The 27,077-nt window shown below is 36.0% G+C and overlaps 1 protein-coding gene across 3 annotated transcripts in view; it reads right to left on the bottom strand.

Annotated features, from left to right (window-relative positions):
- Nucleotides 1–27,077, bottom strand: part of LOC101900681 (protein madd-4) — a 154,622-nt gene that overhangs the window by 56,328 nt on the left and 71,217 nt on the right. For all 3 annotated transcript variants that reach the window (XM_059125180.1, XM_059125181.1, XM_059125182.1), the window contains exons 3-9: nt 24,773–24,880; nt 24,326–24,687; nt 20,416–20,581; nt 15,368–15,512; nt 5,842–5,971; nt 2,171–2,273; nt 1,461–1,556 (exon numbers count right to left, since the gene is read on the bottom strand). In XM_059125180.1, the coding sequence (XP_058981163.1) occupies nt 1,461–1,556; nt 2,171–2,273; nt 5,842–5,971; nt 15,368–15,512; nt 20,416–20,581; nt 24,326–24,687; nt 24,773–24,880 (1,110 nt within the window). The remainder of the gene's footprint in view (nt 1–1,460; nt 1,557–2,170; nt 2,274–5,841; nt 5,972–15,367; nt 15,513–20,415; nt 20,582–24,325; nt 24,688–24,772; nt 24,881–27,077) is intronic.

The following is a 27,077-nucleotide window of genomic DNA, read 5'->3' as shown; positions in this document are numbered from 1 at the left end:
TCAAATCGATACACTTTTCCAATACATGCGGGTTTTATTCACATTTCTTTTAAATTCTCTTCGAATTCGAACACATTTAGATAAAAAAAACTGCAAAAAAGTCAAACGCCATCATTTTTACATTTTTTTTTAAATTTTCTTGAATGAAAGCAAAAAATGTCCGAAACAGCATCAAATTTAAGAATAAGTTTAGATTTGTTCGAGTTGGTCATCTTTGGCACGAATTATGGCCTTCAAACGGCCAATGAAAGGGTCACACGCTGACCGAATATTGCTTTGCGGTATTTAGGCCCATTCCCGGCGAAGCGCTTGCTTGAGGTGATCGACACTTTGGTATTTTCTAGTGCCAACCTTGCTTTCCAAAATACTCCAGACATAATAATCCAACAGATTGGTATGCGGAGATTTTGGTCTCAATTGTGCGCTGGAAATTAATCGAGCGTACTCAAGGCTTTATTACACCCTCCAGAATATTTTCGCGATTATATTCGGAATTTATTTTGATGCCACGGTCGATTAATACGAGCGGAGATCGACTATTGGCTATTATGGCGGCCCACATAATCACCATGGCCGGCGCTTATGTTCTGGTGGTCAACCGAAGGTGCACATTTTCAGCTGACCTCTTTGGCAGTAAGAACGATCATTTTGTTTGTTTACAAACTGCTGGACCACGAAGGTTTATTCATCGGCCAAGCGAAGCCACTCTTTAGCTCTTTTGAATCTATTTTCTTTCTGTTGCGGTTTAAGTTCTTGCACTTTTTGGAATTTCAATATTTGCGGAATGGAATATAGCGACATGTTCAGCTATATTCCATCACGAATAACTTTTTTTCTGGAAAGTTCTCACCAAAATGCTTTTGTACGCTTGTAAACAATATAATGAGCTGTCAGTGGAATAATTTTAACAGCTGTCGGACGAGTGGCTTGGTAATGACAGCAGTCTGAAGTTGGTTGCAGTTTTTTCACCTTACCCTGTATCTTTCAATACTCCTTTACAAACATCCTATTTATTACAGGTGCCATAAAAGTTGTGTTATTTAACATGTCTACGTCTGACGTTGAGGCTCTCAAGTAAGAAAAATATTGCACCTTCCTTTTTTGGTTAACATTTTTGGAAATTTATGTTTACCCACTGCAGCAATCCTTGGCTAAGATAATGTAAGACCAGTTAGCCACAAACCAAAGGCAATTCTCAAAAACACCCAAGGAACACAAAAAACCTCCTGGTTGTACCATAATAATTTCCCTACATTCATGTTGGTTTTACCTTATGGCCAGTTAGTTGCTAGACAGGCCATGAAAACCAACGTTTTAAAAATAAAAATCCAAAAATTTTAAATTTAAATGCCCGCATGAATACATCTTGCGGGCCATAACGGGGATTATAGGCACTCCAACCATGGAGAGGATAAAGAGTTAAAGAATACCAAAAAAAGGAAAACGAAAGAAATACTTACGCTAGACCACTTTTCAACTTCCCACTTTGGACATTCGGCTATAATGCACTGCTCTTGAGTTGGTGGTTTGGGCAAAGGGCACAGCGAGTCGGCAACCTGGAAAGTAAACATACAAATAGAGAAAATGAAAGCTTAGTTAGAATATTTTTTTTGCACATTTTTACACTATAAGCACTTGATGATGGCCAACATCAAGTGCTAGGCTTAAACAGCAACAAAACGAAAAAAAAATGCTAAAGAGGCAGATGAATAAGGATTTTGTGCTGCAAAATTAGCTGGCTAATTTTAGTGGTTGTTTTACAACAGCATTTACAAGACAATTTAGAAAATGTCATCATCATCATCAGTTTTATGGCAAAGTAGCCCGGCTTAGTTTTAGGCCAAACTCAGGACACACACAAAAAGTTTCTAATTTTAATTTTGTCCCCAAAGTCGGTGGCAGCAAAGAGTTTGGCTGAAAACGAAAACTAGTTAGGGCGCTAAATGCCCTTAAGGAAACTTCCAAAAACATTAGTGTTGCTGCAGAGCTGGCCGGGCGGCTTGCCATGGTGCTGTTCGTTCGTTGGCTCGACATCTTTGAAAATTCAGGACAATGTCTAATTTTAACTTTGTTTTTCATTCTTCTCCCCAGTTTGGTTTTTTCCCCGTAGTGCTGGAGTCGTAATAACAAAAAACTGGAATACGAAAAAAAAACTGCATTCAAAACTTACTCTTGTCTTTAGGCCATTGTTCTCCTCGGCACACACAACCATACGGGTGCGTATTCCTGGACCACAGGGACGGTGACAAGGACTCCAATCGTCCGCTATCCATCTGAAAAGAACATAGAGTTGAAAAATACACACACACAAACACAGTACCATTAGTTAACAAGTTAATATTTGGCAAAAATTAAATTATTATCAAATTTTGAAGGGTTAAGTGGCAGTTAATGTTTCCAAAATAAAGTTAATTTCTATGTTGTGATGGTAATCGGAAATTGGCTGGTGGAAAAGGGCTACTTTAGGAAATTTAAAATATTAGATTTTAATTCAGAAAATTTTTGACTTTAATTTATCTGATTTTGCGAAGAAAAAAAGTAATAATATACATTTCTTTTGCGGAGGTATTGCAAAAATAATCTTCTAAATGAAATCTGACATTGAAGCTCCAACAACCACTAACATAGTTTCTTAGGAATTCAGAGCTGATATGAGCTTTAGATTCTACTAAAATGGCTCTATTGCTCCATCACTTTCCGAATTGGAATTGGGAGTAGAAATGTCACTCGAATAAGTGCTAGAATACTTTTCTTATTTTCGAGTTGGAGTAAAATTCGCTCGAAGTCGATCAGATTTTTTTATACAGATGATAGTGTTACTGCTTCCGCTGTTTTTCTCCTTTTGGTTTCGTATATGAATCTCCCCAGCTCAAATCAATATTAAACCCTGTTTCCTATGAAACACACACATACCAACACACAAGTCAAGTAACCAAATATTATTACCTCCCGATTTCCCTCTTAGAGAAAACTTACTCTATTTCGAGCATTTCGACTTCAATTCAAACGAAACAGACTCGCGAGCGTTTCTACATTACTCAAAAAAGTGGAGAATAAAATTCACATAAAACTCCGAGCTCTCCCGCTCACTATCAAATTTATCTCCCGATTAAAATCGAGCAAATCTGAGTTCTGAACCAAAGGATTCCGAAATGAAAATAAGTTTTAAATACTGTGTATATAACTATATTTTTGATCCAGCTGTAGGGAAATTTAGACACGTAAAGACCCAGCAGAAAAAATTTATTTTTTTCCAGATGATGTAATGATACCATATGAAAAAGTTTTGATAAGCTGAAGTTTACCCGAGTTGTGTCTTTATAGACGAACTGGGGGAGTCTTTATAGACAAGCTGAGGGAGTCTTTATAGACGAGATGAAGGGAGGCTTTATAGGCGAGATGAAAGGAGGCTTTATTGACGAGCTGAGGGGTTTATAGACGAGCTGAGGGAGTCTTTATAGACGAGCTGAGGGAGTCTTTATAGACGAGCTGAGTCTTTATAGACTAGCTGAGGGAGTCATTATAGACGATATGAACAGAGGCTTTATTGATGAGATGAAGGGAAACTTCATAGCCGAGATGAAGGCAGACTTTATAGACGAGCTGAAGGAAGGCTTTGTAGACGAGTTGAGAGGAGACTTCATAGATGAGCTGATGGAGTCTTTGTAGACGAGCTGAGGGAGTCTTTATAGACGAGCTGAGGGAGTATTTATTGACGAGCTGAGGGAGTCTTTATAGACAAGCTGAGGGAGTCTTTATAGACGAGCTGAGGAAGTCTTTATAGACGAGCTGAGGAAGTCTTTACAGACGAGCTAAGCGAGTCTTTACAGACGAGCTAAGGGAGTCGATACAGAAGAGCTAAGGGAGTCTTTATGGACGAGCTGATGGAGTCTTTATAGACGAGCTGAAGGAGTCTTTATAGACGAGCTGAGGGAGTCTTTATAGACGCGCTGAGGGAGTCTTTATAGACGAGCTGAGGGAGTCTTTATAGACGAGCTGAGGGAGTCTTTATAGACGAGCTGAGGGAGTCTTTATAGACGAGCTAAGGGAGTCTTTATAGACGAGTTGAAGGACGACTTTATCGACAAAAGCTGAAAGTCGTCTTCATCGACGAGTTGAGGAAGTCTTTTTAGAAGAGCCGAAGGAGTCGTTATAAAGCGACTGAAGCCAATCTTTTCGACTTTTTATGAGCTGAAGCGGGTCACATAAATGAGCTGAAGGGGGCCTCCATAAATTGACTGAGTGTCTAGTTGAAGGGCGACTTTATCGACAAAAGCTGAAAGTTGTCTTCATGGACGAGTTGAGGAAATTTTTTTAGAAGAGCTGATGAAGTCGAGCTGATGATAGAGTTGCTAAGTCAAACTGAATAGAGAGAGAAATTTTTTGATGGACTGAAGAGAAAGAGTCTCTAAGACGATCTGAAGAGAGATTTATAGAAAGCGAAGGTGTTTATATACATGGGCTGAGAGGGAGGAGAGAGAAAGAAGCTGGAAGAAAAGTCCCTTTGGACGAGTTGAAGAAAGAGACTTCAAAGACGAGCTAAAGAAAGAGTTGAAGGGTAAGTCTATATAGACGAGTTAAAAGGAGAGTATTTATAGAGGAGCTGAATAGAGAGTTTCTATAAAGAAAGCTGCTGAAGTTGCTCTATATACAAGCAGAAGAGAGTGAGGATCTCAATAGAGGAGCTAAAGAGAGAGAGATATTGTTTATAGACGACCTGACGAGCTAAAAAGAGAGAGAGTTTTTATAGACGATCCGGAGAGAGAGAGGAAAAGAAGTTTCTATGGACGAGCTGAAGAGAGAGTTTCTCTATGGAAGAACCGAAGAGATAGACTGACACTTTATAGAAGAGCTAAAGAGAGAGTTTCTATAGACGAGCTGCAGGGATTCTCTATAGACTGACTTTTATTACATAATTGTTAGTTTGCGGGGGATATACCAGGAAAAGATGGAACGAAGATTTTGGATAAACATAATCCTCATATGATTATCCAAAATCTTGACAAGAATGTGGGGTAGAGACCAGTAGTGGGTCGATAAATATACCGAACAAATGCTGGAAGTTTTCCGCTTTTGTTGAGACAAGTTTTCAGTCGTATTTAGTATTTGGTATGGAGTGCAGTTGATTGTAGAAGTAGAAGTACAGTATTTTGGCAGACATTTTCGCAAGCTGGCCCTCTATGAAAATGGCCTCTATTTCGCCACACTTCCATTTATACCTTTATCAATTATTTGAAATTGATTTCCTTTTTTTGGAAAGCATGTTGCATTTTTCGAAATAAATGTCTCACAAATGTTGTCCCGTTGCATTTGCGTGGCACAATTTCGCAATTAGTTTTGCCATGAAATATTTAATTTCCCTATGCTAAGCATTTGGGTTTTGCCTGCTGTTAGCTGGCAACGAATGTTAAAAACTTCAATTACAGTTTAAACCTCCTGTGAAACGTTAAATTACATTTTGCGGTAGCTAACCAACAAAAGTGCCACATTTACAATGGGAACAGCGAGCGAGCGAGCGGGTGAGCGAGCTACCAAATGCAGGCGAAAAAGTGAAATGCAATGAATGAATATAGGTTTGGAGGAGTAATGACAAGTTTCCCTACAACACAGCTCTCAATCACATAGCGCGGGGTGGTGGAACACAAACCCAACAACGAGGAAATGTCTCCATGAAATGTGTTCCATTCAAACCATCACTGGCATATCTTGACATTTTAGCCTCCCGCCCTACCTTTCCAAAAAAAAAAGAAAATACGAATTCTACTAAATCTTGTTTCTCTACGACAGCTACCCACAACTGCCACAGCTAAACAAGTGGGACAAAAACTCTACTTCACTTACCTGGGCGGACAGGTATGGGTGTTACACAGTTCCACAGATGGTTCAGGGCGATTAGCTGCATTGCACAGGGCATCCTCCACCTCGGTGCCAGAGACTCGACTGCGACACACAACACGAGACATCTTATAGCCTGAAAGCAAAACACAAGAAAAAAAACGGCAACATGAAAAGCAAGAATTCACAGAAAAAAGCAAAAAAGTTAGTGAGTGACACAGGGATACGGTAAATCTTGGAACTTTATTTGGCAGCAAAGGGAAAGACGATGCTAAGGAGGTTTCGTAAAAGGTAATTTAAGATTTGGTTTTACATATGTTGAAAATTGAGAGGGAAATTAAACATGAAATCATGGTGAAAATTAACAAATCTAGATGGCGCTGGGCTACCCTATTCAAAGTGTTGGAATATTGGGGATTCCGTTGCTGACAAATAGATTCAATTTCATGAACAGTTTTAATAATTCAGCGACATCTATGTGTGATAATTAGTTTTTTTTTCTCGAACCTGAAATTTTTCAGATGTGTCACCCTGAATAAACGAGAGATATGTGAAACACAGTTCTTAAATTTTCCCTAATAAAATAGCTTATATGTCTCTTTTCCCCTCTAAAATAATATTTAAGTAACTTGTAAAATAATCTGCTTTAACTTAAAGCCAGTTGAAAGTCCCCGAAATAAAAAACAATTTAAAAATTCAATGGCTTTGCTAGAATATTATATCTCCAACAAAGAAGAAAGAAACTCCATAGCGAAAGATTGATTTTGTTAATGTTGCCATTATTTGCCATGAAATCACAAACATAAACGTTTAAAACTTATTTGAGAGGCAAATGATTTTGGTGGACCCTCCGGCTGTGTTCTTGGTCACCGTGAAGCGTTGCAAGTCACCCAGTCACTACAAACATCTGTCCAAGTCTTAACAAAGTTTCACCGAACAACAGCAACAACAACAAGTTGTACATCATTGACAATGTCAATAAACTTTGACCAGGACATTTCCATTTTGTTTTCATTTTCCTTTTTTTCCTTTTTTTGGAAAATTACCATATCTACTTTAGTTGCAAATTATGAAATGTTTTGGCTTTTGGGCAATAAAGTGAAATGTTTGATGTCCCGAGGAAATTTGTTACAAGAAAACGAAAACTTTACAATATTTGAAAGGCATTTAGAACTGTTGTTGCTGGTGGTGGTTGTTGGAGGGGAAAATATGAAAGTAAGTTTGGAGGCAAAAAGCGAGCACTTCTTCTTTATCAAATAATTGAGGGAGTTCAATGGGGAGACTTAGAGACACTTAAATTTTGTGTGATTTGATTACTTCCATTGAAGAAAAACGGGCACCTAGTTTTGTAGTTCGAAATGTGAATAATTTAAAATGAAAAATTTATAACTTCAGCATCGCTAGTTTACTTTGGCAAATTAAAATTGTAAACTTTATTCACAAAAATGGAGAGGAAATAGTTTAAAAATATCAAATAAACAAAATTTTGATGATAAGAACAGGAAGTGGGAAAGTGTGAGTTGGTTCATAACATGAGTGTTGGCCTTTGTAACATGGGCATTGGAATCTAGGTTTTGTCCAATTATACCTTCAATAATATGGCTACAGAGGATATATGTCATTTGATATGACCAAAACGGAACTCATCGAAATAAAGGTTTTCAACCCTAGGTCTCTTTGGTCGAAATCCATTTCAGGTCATTTAGAGACGCTCTAGGCGTGTTCGTCCATCGGGCTGGTATCACCTATACCTCTCGAAAAGAGTATCCCATTTCGTCCAAACTTGATGCATCGTAATATTATCAAACTTCGATCGAGTTCGGAAATGGGCAGATCGGCTCACTCCTGGGTACCCGCGAATTTACGAAATTTTCAATTTTTTTTTAATGTACTTTATAGAGAGGAAGTTACATAAGATTTTCCTCAAACTTGGCAAATCCTAGTAGTCCTAGGTGCGAAAATTGCCTTCTCCTTCAAGTACCTCCCCTACAAAGAGTCAGAATTTTAGATAACCAAGACGTTCATAAAAGTCGCCATAAACATATGATTCTTTTAAATTCCAAATATCCTAAAATTTCTACCAATACAAGACCTGGTGTACAGATGGGATATCGATCTACTTCTACTGATACCTTCTCCTATAAAGAATCAATATTTTGAATAACCACAAGGCTCATAACAGCGATTTAAAAAAAACTTGCCACATCCCAATAATTTTATCAACAAAAGATCTGGTCTAAAGATGGTATATGTCAGCATACTCCTTCTGGTACTTCCCCCCAAAGGAGACTAAATTTTGAATAACCAAAGCGATCATAAAATGCGAAATCAGCTTTCGAATTTTTTTTATCAATTTATGAAATTGTATTAAGTAAGATAGGCGTTAGGATGGGATTTGGGCTTATGGAAACTAAGAAAATGGGATATCACTTATATACTTTAAACCATGTCGGATTTCAGCTCGCTGGGATCTCAGAAATTCAAATTTTTGTCATTTTTTGTTAGTCCATTTGTTTCTTGTTTTTATAACCTCACTCCGTTCGTGACGAAGTCAGTCGGTCTAGTTGTCTGTCTGTCTGTGGAAATCACTCTAGCTTCCGAATGAAATGAAGTAGGTTGTGTGGCAGCATGTGTTTCCATTATGTGAGATTAAATTTGATTTGAATATAGATCCCATATAACTTTACCTCCTGATATTCGGTATCTTGATAATTTGTGTCACGCTTTTATACCAGAAATGTTTCCAATTTGGAATTAGAAGTTCCTGCTCGGTCCAACATCTTTGGCAGAAAATTGCTCATGACAAAATTTGCAAGTACAGGTCCACGTTTTCGTATAGACCCCAATAAAATGTTTATACCCTACACCAAATAGTGGTAAGGGTATTATGTCTTTGTGCATTTGTTTGTAACATGAAGAAGGAAGCGAGATAGACCCTTTGTTACTTCTGCGGATCTTCATCACTTTCAGAGTCGATTTATGCACGGCAGTCCGTCCGTCTGTCCATGTATTCTTGTGAAAATTTTGAGAAAATCGGTTTAGATATAGCTGTAGCTCCCATATATGAGACATATATATATATATGGGAGCTACACCTATATCCGATTATGTGTTTAAGTACCTTACATTCGTAATATGCACCCCACAAGAATGATATTTGGTTTCAGATTTCTTATAGAGCTCGGGAATACCTATGCCAAATTTTATAAAGATCGGCTAAGATTTGGATATAGCTCCCATAAATATCCTTAATCCGATTTCAGGTTTATTGTGCAATTAATGGCTAATATCAGCCCAAATGGAGTGAATTTCGGGAGGTACGTTTCTATTTGGTGGAACTCGGCTCCGATACGTAGTTTTTAATATAAACCTTCTCGAAGTGACATCATGCACTCTATAGCAATGTTATTTGGAATATCTCCGTAAAATTTAATGAAAATCGATTCAGAATTATAACTGCTCTAAATCCAAATGTTGATAGGTGATATGGTCTACTTCAAATAAATTATTTTGTTACGGGAGCTCTACTCAATATTCATACTGGTGTAGGGTATCATATAGTCGGCAAAATTCGGCCCGAGAACCTAAACCCTGAATCAAATTTTCTCAATATTCCAAATATTCCTCTACTGTGTTATTCCCCACAAAAATTAAAAAAACGTAAAAGCGACATTTTCTAACCGGCCGAACTTCTATACGATTCTCTAACTAAAAAAAAAATACCGAAATCGGTTACCTTTCAACAACATTTTAACATTTAAGGTCACAGTTTCAAGAAAAATTAACTGATTCCAAGATCATACACTGTGATGTGCAAAGATGCCACTAAAGGGGACACTACCTTCGGTTCGCATTAGAAATATGACCCCTTTAATAATTTAGACCATTTGTGGGGGGTTTACAAGAAAAGGTACACCGACATATTCCACCTTACACTGAATCTGATTTTGGCAAACAAAATCGAATTGGTGAAATTTTACAAAAATTGGAGAATTTCAGAAATTTGACCACTTAAAGATGGATTGGCCCGGAAGGAATGAAATAATCGTATCAATTTTGTATCCGAGCGAATTTAGATAAAAATGTTATGAACCGCCAAGACAGGTATGTAGAATTGCGGACATCGGGCGTCCTGGAACCCGTTTTTTCTATGGGACACATTTGCCGTTTGAAATGATATATACCCTCTATGACCACAAGCTAAAGGGTATAAAACCGTTTTGGCCTGGGGACTAATTTTCTAGGTTGGCGCAAGAGCTAATTACCGAATAATTAGCAACCAAATTCTTCAGGGACTGCAATTTAATTACTTCCCTTTGGGATACTGGCTCAAAATGGTCATTTGCAGTTGTTAATTTGTGCTAAGGGATTTCTAACGATTCCACGATTAATGCATTGCTAGTTAAAATTGCGAGAGAGATAGAGTGAGAGCGAGAGAGCGCACGAAAACTCGATTGACATTCGACCTTAATGAGAAATAAATTGATTTAAATAATTAAATAGACACATTCATAGAGCAATGTCAATAAGGAGCGGAATTTGAAATATATGTAGCCATCATTGTGGATGGTAGGTATCCCGTCCGAAAAGGTAATTAAGTAATAATTTCAAAAAATGCTAACATTTACAAATTGTTGGAGAGGTCATACCATCAATTTTTGGTCATTAAAGGTTAACACAGGTAATTACTAGCCAAATTCAATAGCAAGAAAATAGGTCATTCAGGGGAAGCGGGGTACACTTGGGGAGCTATAATGAGATAGAGAAGGCGTTCACAAGGAGGTGGTAATAACTCGATAAGTAAATTGTTGACATCAATTGTCACGCTATGCCGTATATCATTTTTGTTTTTTTTTTTGTTTGGGGAGGTAAATGCGTCGTGGTACGTCTTGGCTTTAGTTTTTTTTTCACCCAAAAAGTCGAATACCAAAATATGAAATATTTGTTTATTGAATATTGGTAGTTCGGTTACTTGTGCTTTACTCTTTGTCAATCAATGATTGTTCATTGTATGAATTTGTTTTTTATTTATTAAGCCAAGCAAACAATAGTCGATTCTATACCAGCCAATAGCTGAGCTAGCGATACTTGCTTAAAAATTCGAATTTTCTCTTTTAGATTTTGGTTATTTTTATTCCATGTTGCGTGTCAAAGTTCAATTTCCATCTACCGAGAATGCGAAAGAAAAACTCTCAATCCTCTACCTCCACATTCACATTAAATGCAAAAATATTTGAATGTCAGTGGAAATCGATTCGAGTTCGACAGAAAAACAAACAAAGCTACCAACAAACGTGACTACCAAAAAAAAAAAAAAAGAAATCAGATAGTGTGAGTGTCGCAGACTATTTGGTAACGTTTCTAGTTTATTATTCTCGATCATTAAACACTTTATTGTTTACTCCATTGTTGTAGTTGTTGTTGTCGTTCGAGTTGTTGTTCTGGAAGTAGTTGTGTTTCGTGCCATTGCTGTTTTGTTTTCTGAAGTGTTTGTTTTGTGAAAGAGGATTAAGTCAACTCCTCAAAAAACAATAACGAAAGTCAATAAACGTTAATGAAATGGTTACAACCTTCAAAATTATTTGAATGGGCGAAAGGAATGGAATTTGGGGGCTTTGGGAAAAATCGTAGAATATAAAATACTATATTAATATAATATCAGCAAAAACACACAATCGGACAAACAGGATCTCAAGGATATTCCAAAGTCTAAAAACAAATCTTATCAAAGAATATCCAAATTTCTGATGAAAGAAGACAATAGATGTATTTACAGATAATAATAAATTGCATACATTGGAAAGACGTAATAAAAGATCTTTGAAAAAATGGCAAAGTACTCTTTTAGAACGAAATTTTGGGCTTTTATAGCAAAAAAGAGGAACATGTTTCCCGTAGAAGAGCGAGAGAAAAGAGAGAGAGAGAGAGAGAGAAGAGTTCCTAGTTTCTATAAAAGAATATAAAGTTGTCTCATTATATAAGTTGTTAGGTTGTCATAGTATGAAAGACCAACATGTGTTCTTCTGTAGACCAATAGCCATTTTATTTGATAGCAAAGTATTATTATTAAAGAAAATCGAAAATCTTCTTAGAAAAGTTCAACTGTGTTTTTATAGTGATCCTAGTGAAATTCTGTCGTCTAGTTATAGAGAACTAATATAATACCGATCATCATTTTCATATAAAAGTAAACTAGGGCTTCTCATACAGATGCTGTGGTCCTCTTTATAAGACCCAATTTATAAGATCTCTTTATAAGACCCAAATATTGGGATGTGCAAAGTTTATAGAAAATCGGACACTTATTTACAATTGTAGGAATAATTGTAGTCAAAATTCTACCCAGAAGAAGTGGACCTAAATATTTATTGGATCAATGGTTAACACGAAGTTTGTTAAAAATCCCTGACTTGTTTCGCATGTATGATGATATATAATTCTTCAAAATATTTACCCTTTGTAGGGAAGGTAGCAGAAGGAATGAACCGATATATTCCATCTTTACCCTAGATCTTGTGTCAGTGGGAATATTGGAATGTGTCAAGCTTAGAATGAGTCGGATACGTAGTTCGCATTATATTAACGTTTAGGTTATTCAAAATTTTAATAGGTGGGGGGTCAATATATTTCGTCTCCACACCAGATCTTGTTTTCGTAGAAATATTAGGATACATGACATTTTATTGAATTGGATTTTCAATTCGCTTTTTATGATCGTTTTGGCTATTCAACATTTTGACACTATGTGGGGGAGGTATCGGAAAAAGTACGCCGAAATGCACCATCTTCATAACAGGTCTTTTGTTGATAGAAATATTGAGATGTGAAGATTTTAAAAGAAATCAGATGCTCATAATGCGTTTTTCCAGCTTCATGGCTATTCAAAATGTTGATCCTTTGTGGGAGAGGTACCAGAAGGTGTGGACCGACACCGACCGACCCCCGACAAATTCCATCTTCACACCAGATCTTGTGTTTATAATAACATGGGGATGTGTGAAATTTGAAGACAATCGGACTCTCATTTCGCATTTTATAAGAATTATAAATATTCCAAATTTTGACCCTTTTTGGGGGAGGTACTTGATGGAGTGGGTAGATAATGTCCATTTTTAGACCTGAAGTAGCACTGAGAATAATATTGATATTTTAAATTATTTCCTTCAATATTTTGACCATTTGTGCGGGAGTAACCAGAAGGAGTGGAACGATATGACTCTTCTCCTAATTTTTATTTATTTTTGAAAACAATATTACGATGTACCAAGTTTGAACCGAATCGAATGCTCCCATCGAGAGTACCAGCCAGCCAAACAGAGAGATGGACGGGTGGACGGATATATTTAGATCGACTCTGAATGGACCAAATCCGTTTCAGGACCAAAGAGTTAGAAAACGGATGTCAGTCCATCCATGTACTTTTGTGAACAAAATGCAGGTAGCAATTTTTATCCGATTGAGATGAAATTTTTCCAAGAATATTTTTTTGGCCCAAAGATGAAGCCTATTGAAATTGGTGATAATCGGAACATACTTAGATATAGCTCTCAAATATCTTCTACCGATTTCGGGTTAATTGGTAACCAAATGGCCAATATTCGTCCAAATTACCTGAATTTTTGGATATCCGACCGAATTCTGTCGAGAAGCGAGTACATCAATTGTGGTGAAAATCGATTCAGATATAGCTATAGCTACCATATATATGTTTGTTGTGTAAGTCCCTCACATTCGTAATATGCATTCGACAACAATGATATATGGTACCAGATACAGCTCAGAAATACCTCTGCCAAATTTCGATTTGAATATAGCTCCCATATATATCTTCAACCAATTTCAGGTTAATTGTGCACCATGTGGCCAACATAAGTCCAAATGTCCTAAATTTTCTGTCTAGAAGCAAGTACATCAAATTTGGTGAAAATCGGTTCAGATATAGCTATAGCTACCATGTATATGTTTCATCCGATTTGGTGTTTAAATTCCTTACATTCGTATTATGCATTCGATAACAATGATATTTGGTATTAGATATCTTAAAGAGCTCGGAAATTCCTTTGCCAAATTTTATCAAGATCAGCTATGATTTGGATATAGGTTCCATATATATCCTTAATCAGATTTAAGGTTTATTGTCCAAATAATGGCTTATATCATCTCTAATGGAGTAAATTTCGAAAAGTACGTTTCCATTTTGCGGAACTCGGCTCCGATATATATTTTCTTATTATAAACCTTCTCGAAGTGATATCATGCACTCTATAGGAATGTTATTTGGTATAAAAGATTAAAATGTCTCTTTCAAATTTAATGAAAATCGTTTCAGGATTCGATATGCCACCCCATTAGTTCCCTCTGAAACCAAACTATAACTGCTGAAAGGCCAAATGTTGATAGGTGGTATGGTCTACTTCAAATAAATTATTATGTTACGGGAGCTCTACTCAATATGCATAGTGGTGCATATAGTCGGCCCTGCCCGACTTTTGACTTTTTCTTACTAGTTTAATTTTCTATACATAACTTCTCTAGAAAGTCCCTGCCCAAACAAGATGTCGGTTATCTACATGTATTCTATCTAAATGCTTACAGAATAGTTCAACGTGCTGTAGAAGATTTCCATAAGTTTCTTTTTTTAAGAAAAGCCTTTTTTAACTTCTGGAAATCTTCTATAGCACCTTGTAGGATTATGAAATAACATTCCATTTAATATAAAGCTTAATATATTTTAATAGATTTTCTGCTTCCTGGGATCTCCTTTATTCTCTGCAATCCCTTTACCCTAAACGTATTCACATAATCAGTGAGAAAATTATTTCCGCACGTACACATGTATCTGTTTGTGGGGAAGTGTCTTTATTTATCCAACATATCCTGTACGGAATGCCATTCCTAGAAAATCAATCACCTGTTCAAGACCCGCACCACCACCACCACTACACATTCATTTATTCTTACAATTGTCCGTCTCAAGTGTCCTTAGGTGTGGTAGTGTGTGTGTAAAAGACTTGGATGTGAGCAATTCAGGTTTTTTTCCTCGGTTGCATCTTTCCTTTATTTCCACTCAATTACTAAATAAATATTGTGTGTGTGATTGTGCACATGTGTCTGTGTCGGTGTGCGAATGCGTGTTTAAGTTTCTTTGAGAATGTGTTCGTGTTCAAAGAAACTTGAAGAGCAATCTTGAGAAGAAAAAATAAATGCAAACACTTAAGAAATGAGGAAAATATGTTGGTTAAGGTTAGGCAAAAAACAAAAAAAAAAAAAAAAAAAAAAAAAAAAAAAAAAAAAAAACATTGTTTAAAGGATATCATCTCATTCGCTTGAATTTTCTTTAAAGTTTTCCAGCCATATAATTTGAAATTGTTGTGTATTTATGTAAAACCATGCGAGAATTTTGTAACACCTTGTATCAAATTAAGTAAAAACAACATTTTCGTTCCATTTACATTTCGAAACTCCAAAGAGAAACAAATCAGAGCAGACATCCATCTCCAGTCAATATAAATGATATACATAAGCCACTTACCTCCGCCGCATGACACGGAACACAGGGACATCGGTACCGTTTCCCACTGATAGAGCGACTGGGAACATGAGCTGCCATTGCCACCGCAAACCCCGCAAATGTCAACCTTCTTGGCTGAGCCAATTTTTAAATCACAGCCAACGCGCTGAAAGAATGAAAGCGAAAGAAAATGCGAATTACTTAGCTGTTCCGCCACATGTAACCTTGATGTAAGTAATTTCATCGGGTAGGCAGGTGGGTGAGGGGCACATGCGGTATAACAAATAAAGCAAATAAAAACATAAATATGTAAATAGGCTTCGAGTATTACAATACAGGTATACAATTTATTTATGTCTTCTTATAATCAAAGTCAAACAATGTGGCGACGGCTAAGACCCCTCTACCCCGCTACCAAAACAAACAAACGAACCTGACAGCTTGACTTGTTTGTGTTGTGTGGTGAGCTTCCCTTCTACTGCCATCGTTGTTGTGTTGGTTTCCGTCTTGATGTGATAAAAAAGCGAAAACCGCAAATAAACAAATAATCTGGATTGTTACTGCCAAAAAGTCGCAGCAACGGCAGACAAAGAAGAGCAGAACAAACAAACGGACGTACGAACGAATGAACGAAGCAACGAAAGAACAAACAAGCAACCATAAAAACGATTTCCTTAGCAAATGGTGACATCTTTGGTGCAATAAATCAAAAATGATAATCACAGTATTAGTGACACGCCGAAATAAAAAAAAGCCTAAGAATATGCTACACTTTTCCACGATGTAGCTACAGGGGAGGGATATGCTGTGTTCTTTACAAATGGTAGGCAAAGTAGCCCTAAGGCGGTATATTAGGAGACGTTTTAAGAAAATTGTGTTGAGGTAGGGGTTTTATAAAAAAATAATAATAAAATAAATAAATAAATATCTTATCGAAATTTAGAGAACATGATGATGTAGACTACTAAATATTTGGCAATGAACCTGGGTCCATCATGCCTGAAAATTTGACAAAGATTTCTACAGACCCAGTTTTCATGTAAACTCTGTTGGATAATGGTGAATCGTCGCTATTACTTGCGGATTGGTGTCACAACTAGATGGAGTTGTGTAGTCTTAAGTTACTGGATTTTGATCTTTTCTGTTAGAGGTTAAGGTGGGAATTTTTGGACGATAAAGGGAACCTTCTAAGTATTTTTGGTACTTTGGTTCCTAAAGGCGTTGAAATCAATATTTTTTTAAGAATATTGCATATCTTTGCCAATACTAGTGTATTAATTTCACAACTAGATGGAATTGCGTGGATATCATGAAAAACTTTTATTTTAAATATACAGTCGACACCTTTTTTGGTGCTCTAGTTGTCAAACTCACTGCAATTTATTAGAATTGTTCGCTAGTTGTGCTTTGCCATAAAAAGGCGATAAATCAATATTTCTTAAAAACTTTGTTGAATTTTACTCCATTGTGGCTTAAACAGAGATAAAAAATTATTTTTTTTTAATTATACGTCAGCTTATCTTCAACATGTGGTACATTCATGTGCCACTTTAAATGTAGATGGTGTTTAGAAATTCCAACAAAATATTTATTAAAGAGTTATAAAACTGATTTTTCTTAGGAAATATGCATTGAGAAGATTATATTCCCAAAAATTATCTATATTTTGTACTTTTCTATAGGAGATATTTCTAGAAAGCCTCATATTCCTAGAAAGCCACACTCAAAAGTAATCTCAAACCAGGTGTCATCCACGTCAACTTGTCTTCAATATATGATATTTTTCTATGGAACAATTCAAATGTAGATGGCGTTTAGCAACTCTCTGTCTTTCGGTTTCAGTTTCCGATGGTTTTAGGCCTATCATGAATAAAATGTCACAGATCTTAAAATTGTTGCCTTGGACTTTCGGGTTTATGGTTCAGCAGGTGGAGCTGTTGGCAATTTTGGTGCCTGAATTTCTTAAGTCTTTAAAATCAATTGTTTGTAACAATTCCTCAAATTTTAATTGTTTTACTTTAAGATACATACAATAGATACAGTAAGTTCAGCCGGGCCGAACTTCAAATACCCTCCACCATTTGGAATGAAATTACAAATTTTCAAAAAATAAAATCCGTTAAAAATTCTGTTAAAATCTTAAAATTACCGAATAAAGCCGTTATATTGGGGTCTATACGACGTGAACCTACATAGGCATTGTTTGTTATAAGCCATTACCATATTCAAAATCGAAACTTGAAATAAACGGTGAATAATGTAGCTAAAATCGTGAAAATGCCGAATATAGGGAGTTACCGATATATGGGGCCTATACAAAGACCTGGACCTGCATGGACAATTTTCTGTCACAGGCTGTAGTTCCCATTACGAACTCTAAATACGTAATTTGAAACTACTCCGGTGAATAATGTCGCTAAAATCATCAAAATACCGAATATTTGGAGGTACCGTCATAGGCTGTAGTATCCATTCCGAACTTCAAATACCAAATTTGAAACAATTCCGGTGAAGAATGTCGCTAAAATCATCAAAATCGGTCGAAAGATAGCGTGATTACAACAGACTGACAAACAGATGGGCATTGCTAAATCGACTTGGAATTTTACGCTGATCAAGAATATACTTTGTTGGGTCTGACATGAGTATTTCGAGGAGCTACAAACGGAATGACAAAGTTAATATACCCTCCATAGTATGGAGGATGGTATAGAAGTTAATATAACTAACAATTATGGTATGTTAGTTTCAATTCAGTAATAAAATGGAAAGTTCAGTCGGTTTACCGTTTATAATTTGACCGATCTTATGTAGCCAGAATGAAATTGCAACTTTTTTAATGAAAAATTCTTAATTTTTATCCAAGAAATTTCTTGCAATGAATAGTTTTGTAAGCGAAATCCCCCACTATTTTTTGTCTTGAAGTTTTAAAAAATTCCCTAGATTTTTCGGCCGATCCTTAAAAGAAACCATTTTTACAAGTTAAAAAGCCTTTGAACTTTGAATACCCTTCATTATTTGGAACGGATTTGGAAAAAGTCATGATTTTTTACGGAAGTCGTTATTGTATTCTAAAAGTCCACGATTTATGCCTGTGAATCCTAGTAAAATGTTCTTCTAAATGCTCAATTTTATACATGAATCCTTGATAATCCTTGTCTTAAAAAACATGAGTAAGTCCTTCAACAAATTTAAGATTTTCCACTACTTTTTACTAGGAAGACCCTGAAGAAATCTTTAAAAAATTAATAATTTTTGGTTATGATACCATTGAAAAATATTTTTTTAAAAATCATTTGAATTTCTGGACGGGAAGTTCATTGAAAGATTGTAGTATGTTTTTGATGCAAAATTCTTAAAATATCGATTATATTCTAACATATTCTTGATATCCTCCTAGGAAGTCCTCACAATTGTTCTTAAAATCTCCTTGAATTTTTGTATGAAGTCTTTAAAAATATAAAAATAAAAGAAATTCCCAAGTTGCCAGGAAATCTTAATCTAAGTCCATGGCCATTAAGAAGAAGGTCCTTCAGAATGTTTTTTAAATACTGCCGATTTTTAAATAATGTCCCCGAAAAACTATGCTTCGAAAATCCATGAATTATAAGTGGTCCTGAAAAATTTTGGAATTCTGACCTATATATTCTAGAAAATGTGTGACTTTCTCCGTTTTTTTTTTTTTTTTTTGCCAAGAAGTCCTTAATAAATGCTCTAATAATCCATGGGTTGTGCATCTTAAATTCCAACAATATTTGTTGTAATTAGGAATTTTTTGGAAAGAGGTGCCAAAAGAAGAGGATAGATATTGCCCACCTTCGAACTCGACTAAGTTGAACCAAATCGGATATTTTTTTCGGGAGTTATTGTGCGCACTAGCCGGCCACGGATGAACCAACAGATAGACATGGCTAATTCGACTCTGAATATCGTTAATGAATTTTGTCCAATGAAACCGCTATTTCAACATTGAGGTCGTATCCAGTACACTATACCCTCTGAGGATATAAAAATATTTATGAATTTTTATGAACTTTCAAAATGATTTATATAAAGTTATTTTAGTAAAATTCACTGGAAATCGGTGCCACCGTTTAGCGTTTAAGCATTCATATAATTATAGCTGTTAGTTAAAAAAACGTATAGACACCGCCGCCACACTCAACCCTGCAGCGGTAATCAATCCAATAACCCCTTAAACCCTTCCCCCATTTAATTGTCTCCTGTTTGTGTTTTTTGAACAAGAACAAAAAAATCTAAAACAATTGAGCATAACAGCCTAGGAGGGTAGAGGCCCTTCAACACGACACCCCATAACCCAACAGTTTGAAATATGATCAAAACAAATGTAAACGAACGAACACGGCAACTCACTGCCAGGCAGACAGACAGACACACAGACAGAGCAGAGCAAAGGAAATATCTTGGTGAAGTATTCCAGTAAAACCACAAAACGGCATATTGGCATTTATTACTCTGAAATGGAGCACACCAATACAAACATCCATGCACACAGACATACACCCGCAACGGAAGTGATTTGTGATAAAACAAATAAGGCAATAAACAACGGCCTCGTACCCAACCCGGGGAAGACACACAGAAAAGAAATCCTAGCTAATACAACAATAACAACAACAACAACAATGAAACCACATGAAGACAATCTGTATCCGGAATTTGTTTGAAAAATATAAAATCACAGCCACAACAAAAACAAAAAAAAAAATACATCAAAGTATGACATAAAATGAATAATGGCATCTCGACTGAAATGCTTGCCGTAATACAAAAAAAAAAAAAAAAAAAAAAAAACCAAAAAAAACTTTATAAAAATTACTTTTTTGTATAATTTGGGACAAACATTTGAAACGAAGCGAAGCTACGCGGTTTTATATATTTTTCCCCGGTATTTGGGAAAATAAAAAATGCAAATTATTGGCAAATTGTTTGTTTGCTGTCGGTGATTTGTCTAAAATGTCACGAATACAAGTGCCCCACACTCTCGTCATCACAAGTGAGTGTGGCAAAGCTCAGGGTGCCTGCCACTAGTTTTCGGCTACACTTACCTGACATTTGCCCTGAATACACATATCGAGGCTACCCGACCGACAACGTGTCCCATCCAGGACACGTGGACTCAATTGCACCACCACACTCAATTCATCATAGTGTTCACTGTCATCTGCGGTGGGTTCCGGCGATTCATCGTCAGCCAAGTGGGCAGGTCGACCCCTGTTAAAAAAGACAGAAAGGTAACAAATATATGATTATTATTTAAAAAAATGACAAATATTTACGTGTGCATTTGAATAAAGGAGACAAAATTAGAATGTGGGCGATGCATATGGATTGATGTCATTATCTTTAATACTTGTAGATGACTAGAAACTGCACCGAATTTTTTTTCATTCAATTGATCTTAAAAATTATAAAAATCGAGTTTTTGTATTTTTCCCTCAATCTTTCAGTCCATAGGTAGAAATATATCTTGGTTTAAATAATTTGAAGTACTTACACAAAAAACTTCATTTAAAATATATTATAAGTCCTTAGAGGTTAAGGTATTACAAATGGACAATATGGGTCCTACTTGTGATATAGCTTTCCAATATCAGTACCGCCCTATTTAAGCTATTTTCGGTTATTCAACCACACTTTTCCTCCGAATCTGTTGCAAATTGCCATTTTGTGTTCCAAAAGGCTACAAAAATTATTTTGAATAGAACTGTCTTCATGGGTCCGGGTTTTGATATAGCGCCGATTTAGGAGAACTTTGGCATTTTTTACCGAATCAGTCAAATACAGAATTATTTCAGTTTTTAATAGATAAAATCTCGCTTCACCAAAACACTTCAGTATAAGTCCACCATTCGATAAAGCTGCCAACAACGGACCTTCCTAATTTAAAGCATTTCATTTTCGTAACAAAACCTAATAAAGGACATCAAGATTACATATTTCCAATAAATAGACGTTCACGTGGTAAAATTAAAACAAGTTAGAAAAGGCTACAATCGTGCGGGGCCGACCGTTGAATACCCTACAACACTATAATAAACGATACAGATTATATAGGCGAGATACTCGAAAGAATTCCACAAGATATTGTTACAAATTAAAAAAGAAAACCATCAGGTTTCGTTCTCTAATTTTCGAATAATAGCAACTTAAATTAATTTGCTCATTTCCAATTTATTGGTAGATGTTGCACGTAAATGGTCTTCCTAGATCTGGAACCAATATTTCCCAAAGACCTATAATCTCTCAGAAGTGGTAAAAGATTAACATTTATTATTGGTTTTTGACTGAAACGCATCTATATGAGATACAGACATTTGACTATATTCTTCAACGAAATCAGCATTAACGAAGTAGTCAGAAGTGTGTCTTTCCTGTATTTGTGAATGCTCCAAAAAGTCACTGGAATGGACATTTTCGTATTTAGTCTAGAATTTTTGATAGAATTTTGCAGTTTTTTGGTCCATTTCAAACCCTAAATATATGGCGATCATCTCCAAAAAGAGTAGGTTTATATTCTGACCCTCATCTTATCCCCATGCAAATTTTCATCTTAAGAGAGATATTTTTATGTGATTTTTTTAGAATTTTTTCTTTCCTGCCAAGATGTCATTCTGAATTAATGAGAACTGTCGAAATCAGTTCAGCCGTTCTTGACATATAAGAGATCTTTCAAGCATATCTTATTTAAAGGACATATATATCGCACATATTTTGCTATATATCCGATTTCTTGTAAAGATCAGAAGTAACCTTGACATGGCTTTGTGATTTCGCCAGGATTTAAAATATTCGCGGTTTAATAAAAAATTTTGAATTTTTTCAAAACAAAAAATATGGTCTATTTTACCCGCTAAATATTATCCGATGACCACCCAAACTGCTAGGCTTCTTCCCCGCCCTACATGCGAAATTCCGCGTCGATTGATCTATAACTGCGACCTGTATAGCTACTGCAAAATCCGACATTTTTCAGTATTTGGTCCATTTCAACCCCTAAACATTTGACGATCATCTCCAAAAGAAATAGGCTTCTATTCTGACCCTAACCCCACCTTCGTGCAAAATTTCGTAAGGATCGGGCCATAATTGCGATCTGTAGCGTGATTACAAATTAACATGGACAGACGGACGGACGGACATACATAGCTAGATCGACTCAGCTCGGCGACCTAGGAAGATCCATATCTACTTTCCTATATGGGAAACCAATATTTCGAGGTGTTACATAAATTCTGGCCCAATCAAAGTTATAATACCCCCAAAACATAGTGTCATAGGGTATAAAAAATATGAAAACTATTCTGTACTGACAAAAAAATACTAACAAAACTAAAATGTACCTCACCCATTTGGAACGAATTTGGAAATTAAAAAAAAAAATAAAATCCGTTAGAAATTCTGTTAAAATCTTAAAAATACCGAATATAACCGTTATATTGGGGCCTATACGAAGACGTGGACCTGCATACGCAACTTTTGTCATAAGCCATTACAATATGCAAATACGAAACTTGAAAAAATCTGTGGAATAATGTAGATAAAATCATCAAAACACCGAATATAGGGAAGTACCGTTATATCGGGACTATACGAAGACCTGGACAATTTTCTGCCACAGGCTGTAGTACCTATTACGAACTTCAAATACGAAATTTTAAACAATTTTGGGGAATATTGTACCCAAAATCACCAAAATACCGAATATAGGGAGGTACTGATGTATGCATAGACTATTTTCTGCCTGTAGACTGTAGTTCTCATTACGAACTATAAATACGATATTTAAAACAACTCTGGTGAATATTGTCGCTAACATAATCAAAATACCGAGTAGTGAGAGGCACCGTGGTATGTGGGCTATACGTTATAGTGGACCTATATAGATATTTCTCTTCCAGGGATTAAAGCGCATAGAAAGAACTTCTAGTAAGGATTTTTAGATAATTCCATTGAAAAATGTAGTTAAGATCGTCAAAATACCGAATATGGCGAGGTACCGTTATATGGAGGATATACGATATCGTGGACCTATACATACAATATTCTTCCAGGGGGTAAAGTACTCAGAAGAAACTCCTTTCGTGGATTTTCAGTCAATCTTTGAAAAAATTGGCTACAATCATCAAAATACCTAACATCGGGGGGGCTTTACGATATCGTGAACCGATAGAGCCCATCTTCGAACTTCACCTGCCTGAAGACAATAGACTGATGTGTGCAAAATTTTAGCTTCCTATCTTTATTCGTTTTGACTCTAGAGTGATTACAACAGACGGACGGTCGGACAGGACCAAATCGTCTTAGAATTTTACATTGATCAAAAATATATATGTAATGTCTAAAATTACCATTTCGTAAGTTACAAACGGAATGACGAACTTAATATACCCTCCATACTATGTATAGTAGACGGTATAAAAACTATGAATTGAAATAAATAATTAACAATTTCTGTTATGAATATTTAAATCTGTTGCCTCGCAAAAATTGCTGATACTTTAACCAAATATGAACATTGTCATGAAATATGTTTTGTTGTTGTTGTATGACAATAAAGGATTTATGGACTATCAGAAGATGTATCTTTTTCCAATGTTGACAGCCAACAGAATAAAAAAAAAACACAAAGAGAAAAACAAATAATAATTGCATAAGCAGAGTGTCATCGTATGCATAAACCACAGAACATATTTCATATTTTCCATTTCAATTTTCGATACAATCGAAGGGAGCAGAAGAAGAATTGTTATTTGGTTGCTAGCAAGAGTTTAATAATCATATGTGTTGTAAGTAGGCAGTGGGCGTATAAGTGCTATATAAAGTATACGCCACATGGTGTCCAATTAGTTACTTTAAATTCATACCGTTTTTATCATTTTCCTTTTTTTTTTTATCAAATTTGCTTTCTATTTTATTTACTCTAATTTTTATAGTTTTTAATCCTTTCCGACTCACCTGCACGTCAGGGCACACGGCTCCACATAATCATAATGCGGTGTCCATTTATATAGAGTTCCATCATAGGGCACATCATTATTGGCCGCACACTGTTGCGCTCTGAAATCAATTTTCTCCGGACACGGCTGCATATTACAAATGCGATAACGCACGCTGTCACCCTTACAGCCATTGGCGTTTTGACAGCGGCGTATTTGTTGCATAACACCGCCATCACATGTTCGTGAGCAGGTCGACCATTCGGACCAGGTGGTCCAACCACCAGAGCCGCCAGAGTTTCCAGAACCACTATTGCTGCCGCCACTACTGGAACTGGAACTGCTGCCTTTTACCGAACGTTTCTGCTGTGACGAGACACACTGCAAAAACACGGAGGAGTTCAAAACCACAAATTATAATAATTATATTTTTTAAACATTCATTCCCGCTTGCAATACAACTTACCTCCAGCTCATTTTCCAAATCGGTGGCCGTACTCCAGGTATTGTCAAAGGCTTCACTGGCATTGAGTATTTTCGCTGCCTGGACTGTCGTTGAAAGGCAGACAATTAACTAAACGAAAAGAAGAGAACGGGGAAAGAAGAAAAGAGAAAAAAGTGTTTCATTACCATCTTAATTATGATTATCTGCTGGCGTATTTATCGATTCTCTCGACTAAATGAGAGTCATGTATTTTAATGAGACCACTTGAGGAAGTGATTTCTTATGCAGGGATTGACAAATTGATTGGGTGTTTGCAGTCGGTGTGTGTGAGGTGTATGTGTGCGTCTGCAAGTATGTGCGTGATGGCTTGCCTTTCATTCAATTACCATAATTTATTTCGCCATTGTTTTCTTTTTTTTTTTGTTATCGTCCACTCTTTGGGTGATTTGTTATTCTATTGCCATCAATTTTGGCTTAATTTACTTAGCAATCAAAGCAATCTAAATTAACTGACGTTATTAGCAGCAGCAACATGGGGCTACTTCCGTTTCAATTCGAGTCTTTAACAAAGGAATTGAAGGAAACACACATTGGCACTAATTTGAGGTAGGATGTGAAGGAAGACGTTTCCACATGAGAAAGATGTTTTGGAATCTTGTGGGTATAGGTTATATTAAATGCTTGTAAGAATAATGTTAAAAACAGATGGACCGAAATAGTATGCCTTTAAAACTCAAGAAAAACCAGTAAAGAAAGTCTTAAAGTCGGGAGGGGCCGACTTTATGATACCCTACACCACTTTGCTAATTTAGTAGAGCTCCGCATAACAATTAAAAGTTTTTATGGAATAATTCAATCATACACGCTATGATTATAATTATAATATATAATAATTGTGATTTTTGTATTTTAGTAGTACGTACTTGAAATGGCAAGCCCACACACATGACGGACTGAGCACTGATTTCACTTCAGCCGTTATCAGAAATCATAGTAGACATTATTTCCTACAATTTCGTATTTTTTGTATCCTTATGGTACAAAAATTTAGTACAATATCGTACTTTTCGTACCTTAATAGTACTCATTTTAAAAACCAATCATCATTAAATTCTCACGTGATTCTATTTTGGTTCTACTTTTCTCCGAATAACAATTCAACATTATTTTGTATAATTAAGTACTTTCCTTATCCATATGGCGTAGATTTTGTAAAAATCCTATTTTTTCTTTTACGCAGAAATTGTGACTCCCATGCTCAATTGAACGATTTAAACTTCAGGAGAGTGGAGCTTGATGGAGTGGACAGATATTGTCCATTTTTGCACCTGTCAATCTGGCTGGCTGGTGCGCCCGATAACTCTCGAAGGGAGTACCCGATTTAATCTAAACTTGGTACATCGTAATATTATTGTTCAAACTTAGATCGAGTTCGGAAATGAGCAATATCGGTCCTCTCCTTCTGGTACCTCCCCCACAAAAGGTCGAAATTTTCAAAAAATATATTTTCTGTACAAAAAGAGAAAAGATGATCCGATCTTGCTCCAACTTTACAAACCCTAATATTTGCGTCAGTGCTAGGTCAGGTGCGAAAATGAAATTTATGGGTCCACTCCATCAAGTACCTCCACCATAAAGGGTCAAAATTTTGAATAATTACAACTCTTATAAAATGTGATGTAATAGTCCAATTGTCTTCAAATTTCACACATCCCAATAATTTCATTAATTTCTGGTATTAAGATGGAATACATCTGGTACCTCACTCAAAGGGTCAACACTTTGAATATCCATGAAGCTCATAAAACGCGAAATTAACATCCGATTCAATTTAAACTTTGCACGTCTGAATATTTCTATCAACTCGGGATCTGCTATAAAGACGGTAGAGATCAGACCATTCCTTCTGGTACCTCCTACACATAGTGTCAACGTTTCGAATAACAAAAACGTTCTAAAATCCAAAATAAGCATCCGGTTCTCTACATATTTCACACATCCCATTATTTCTACTAACACAAGATCTACTGTGAATATGGGATATATCAGCCCACCCCTTCTGGTACCTCAAAGGTACCAGAATAAAAATTCTTAATGTCAATAAAGCCCATAAAACGAGAAATTAACATCCGAATCCATTTAGACTTGGTACATCTCAATATTTCCATTAAAACAAGATCTGCTACAAAGGTGGTAGAGATTATACCATTTTTCTGGTACCTCCTCCACATAGGGTTGAAGATTTTTAAAAACGTTCAAAGAAAACGAGATCATCATCTCATCAAATTTCACACATTAAAACATATTTGCTAACACATGATATGTT

Source organism: Musca domestica, unplaced genomic scaffold (assembly GCF_030504385.1).
Source record: "Musca domestica strain aabys unplaced genomic scaffold, Musca_domestica.polishedcontigs.V.1.1 32, whole genome shotgun sequence".
NCBI classification, from domain to species: Eukaryota; Metazoa; Arthropoda; class Insecta; order Diptera; family Muscidae; genus Musca; species Musca domestica.
Note: the sequence above shows the minus strand (reverse complement) of the source record. Positions and strands in the feature narration are given on the sequence as shown.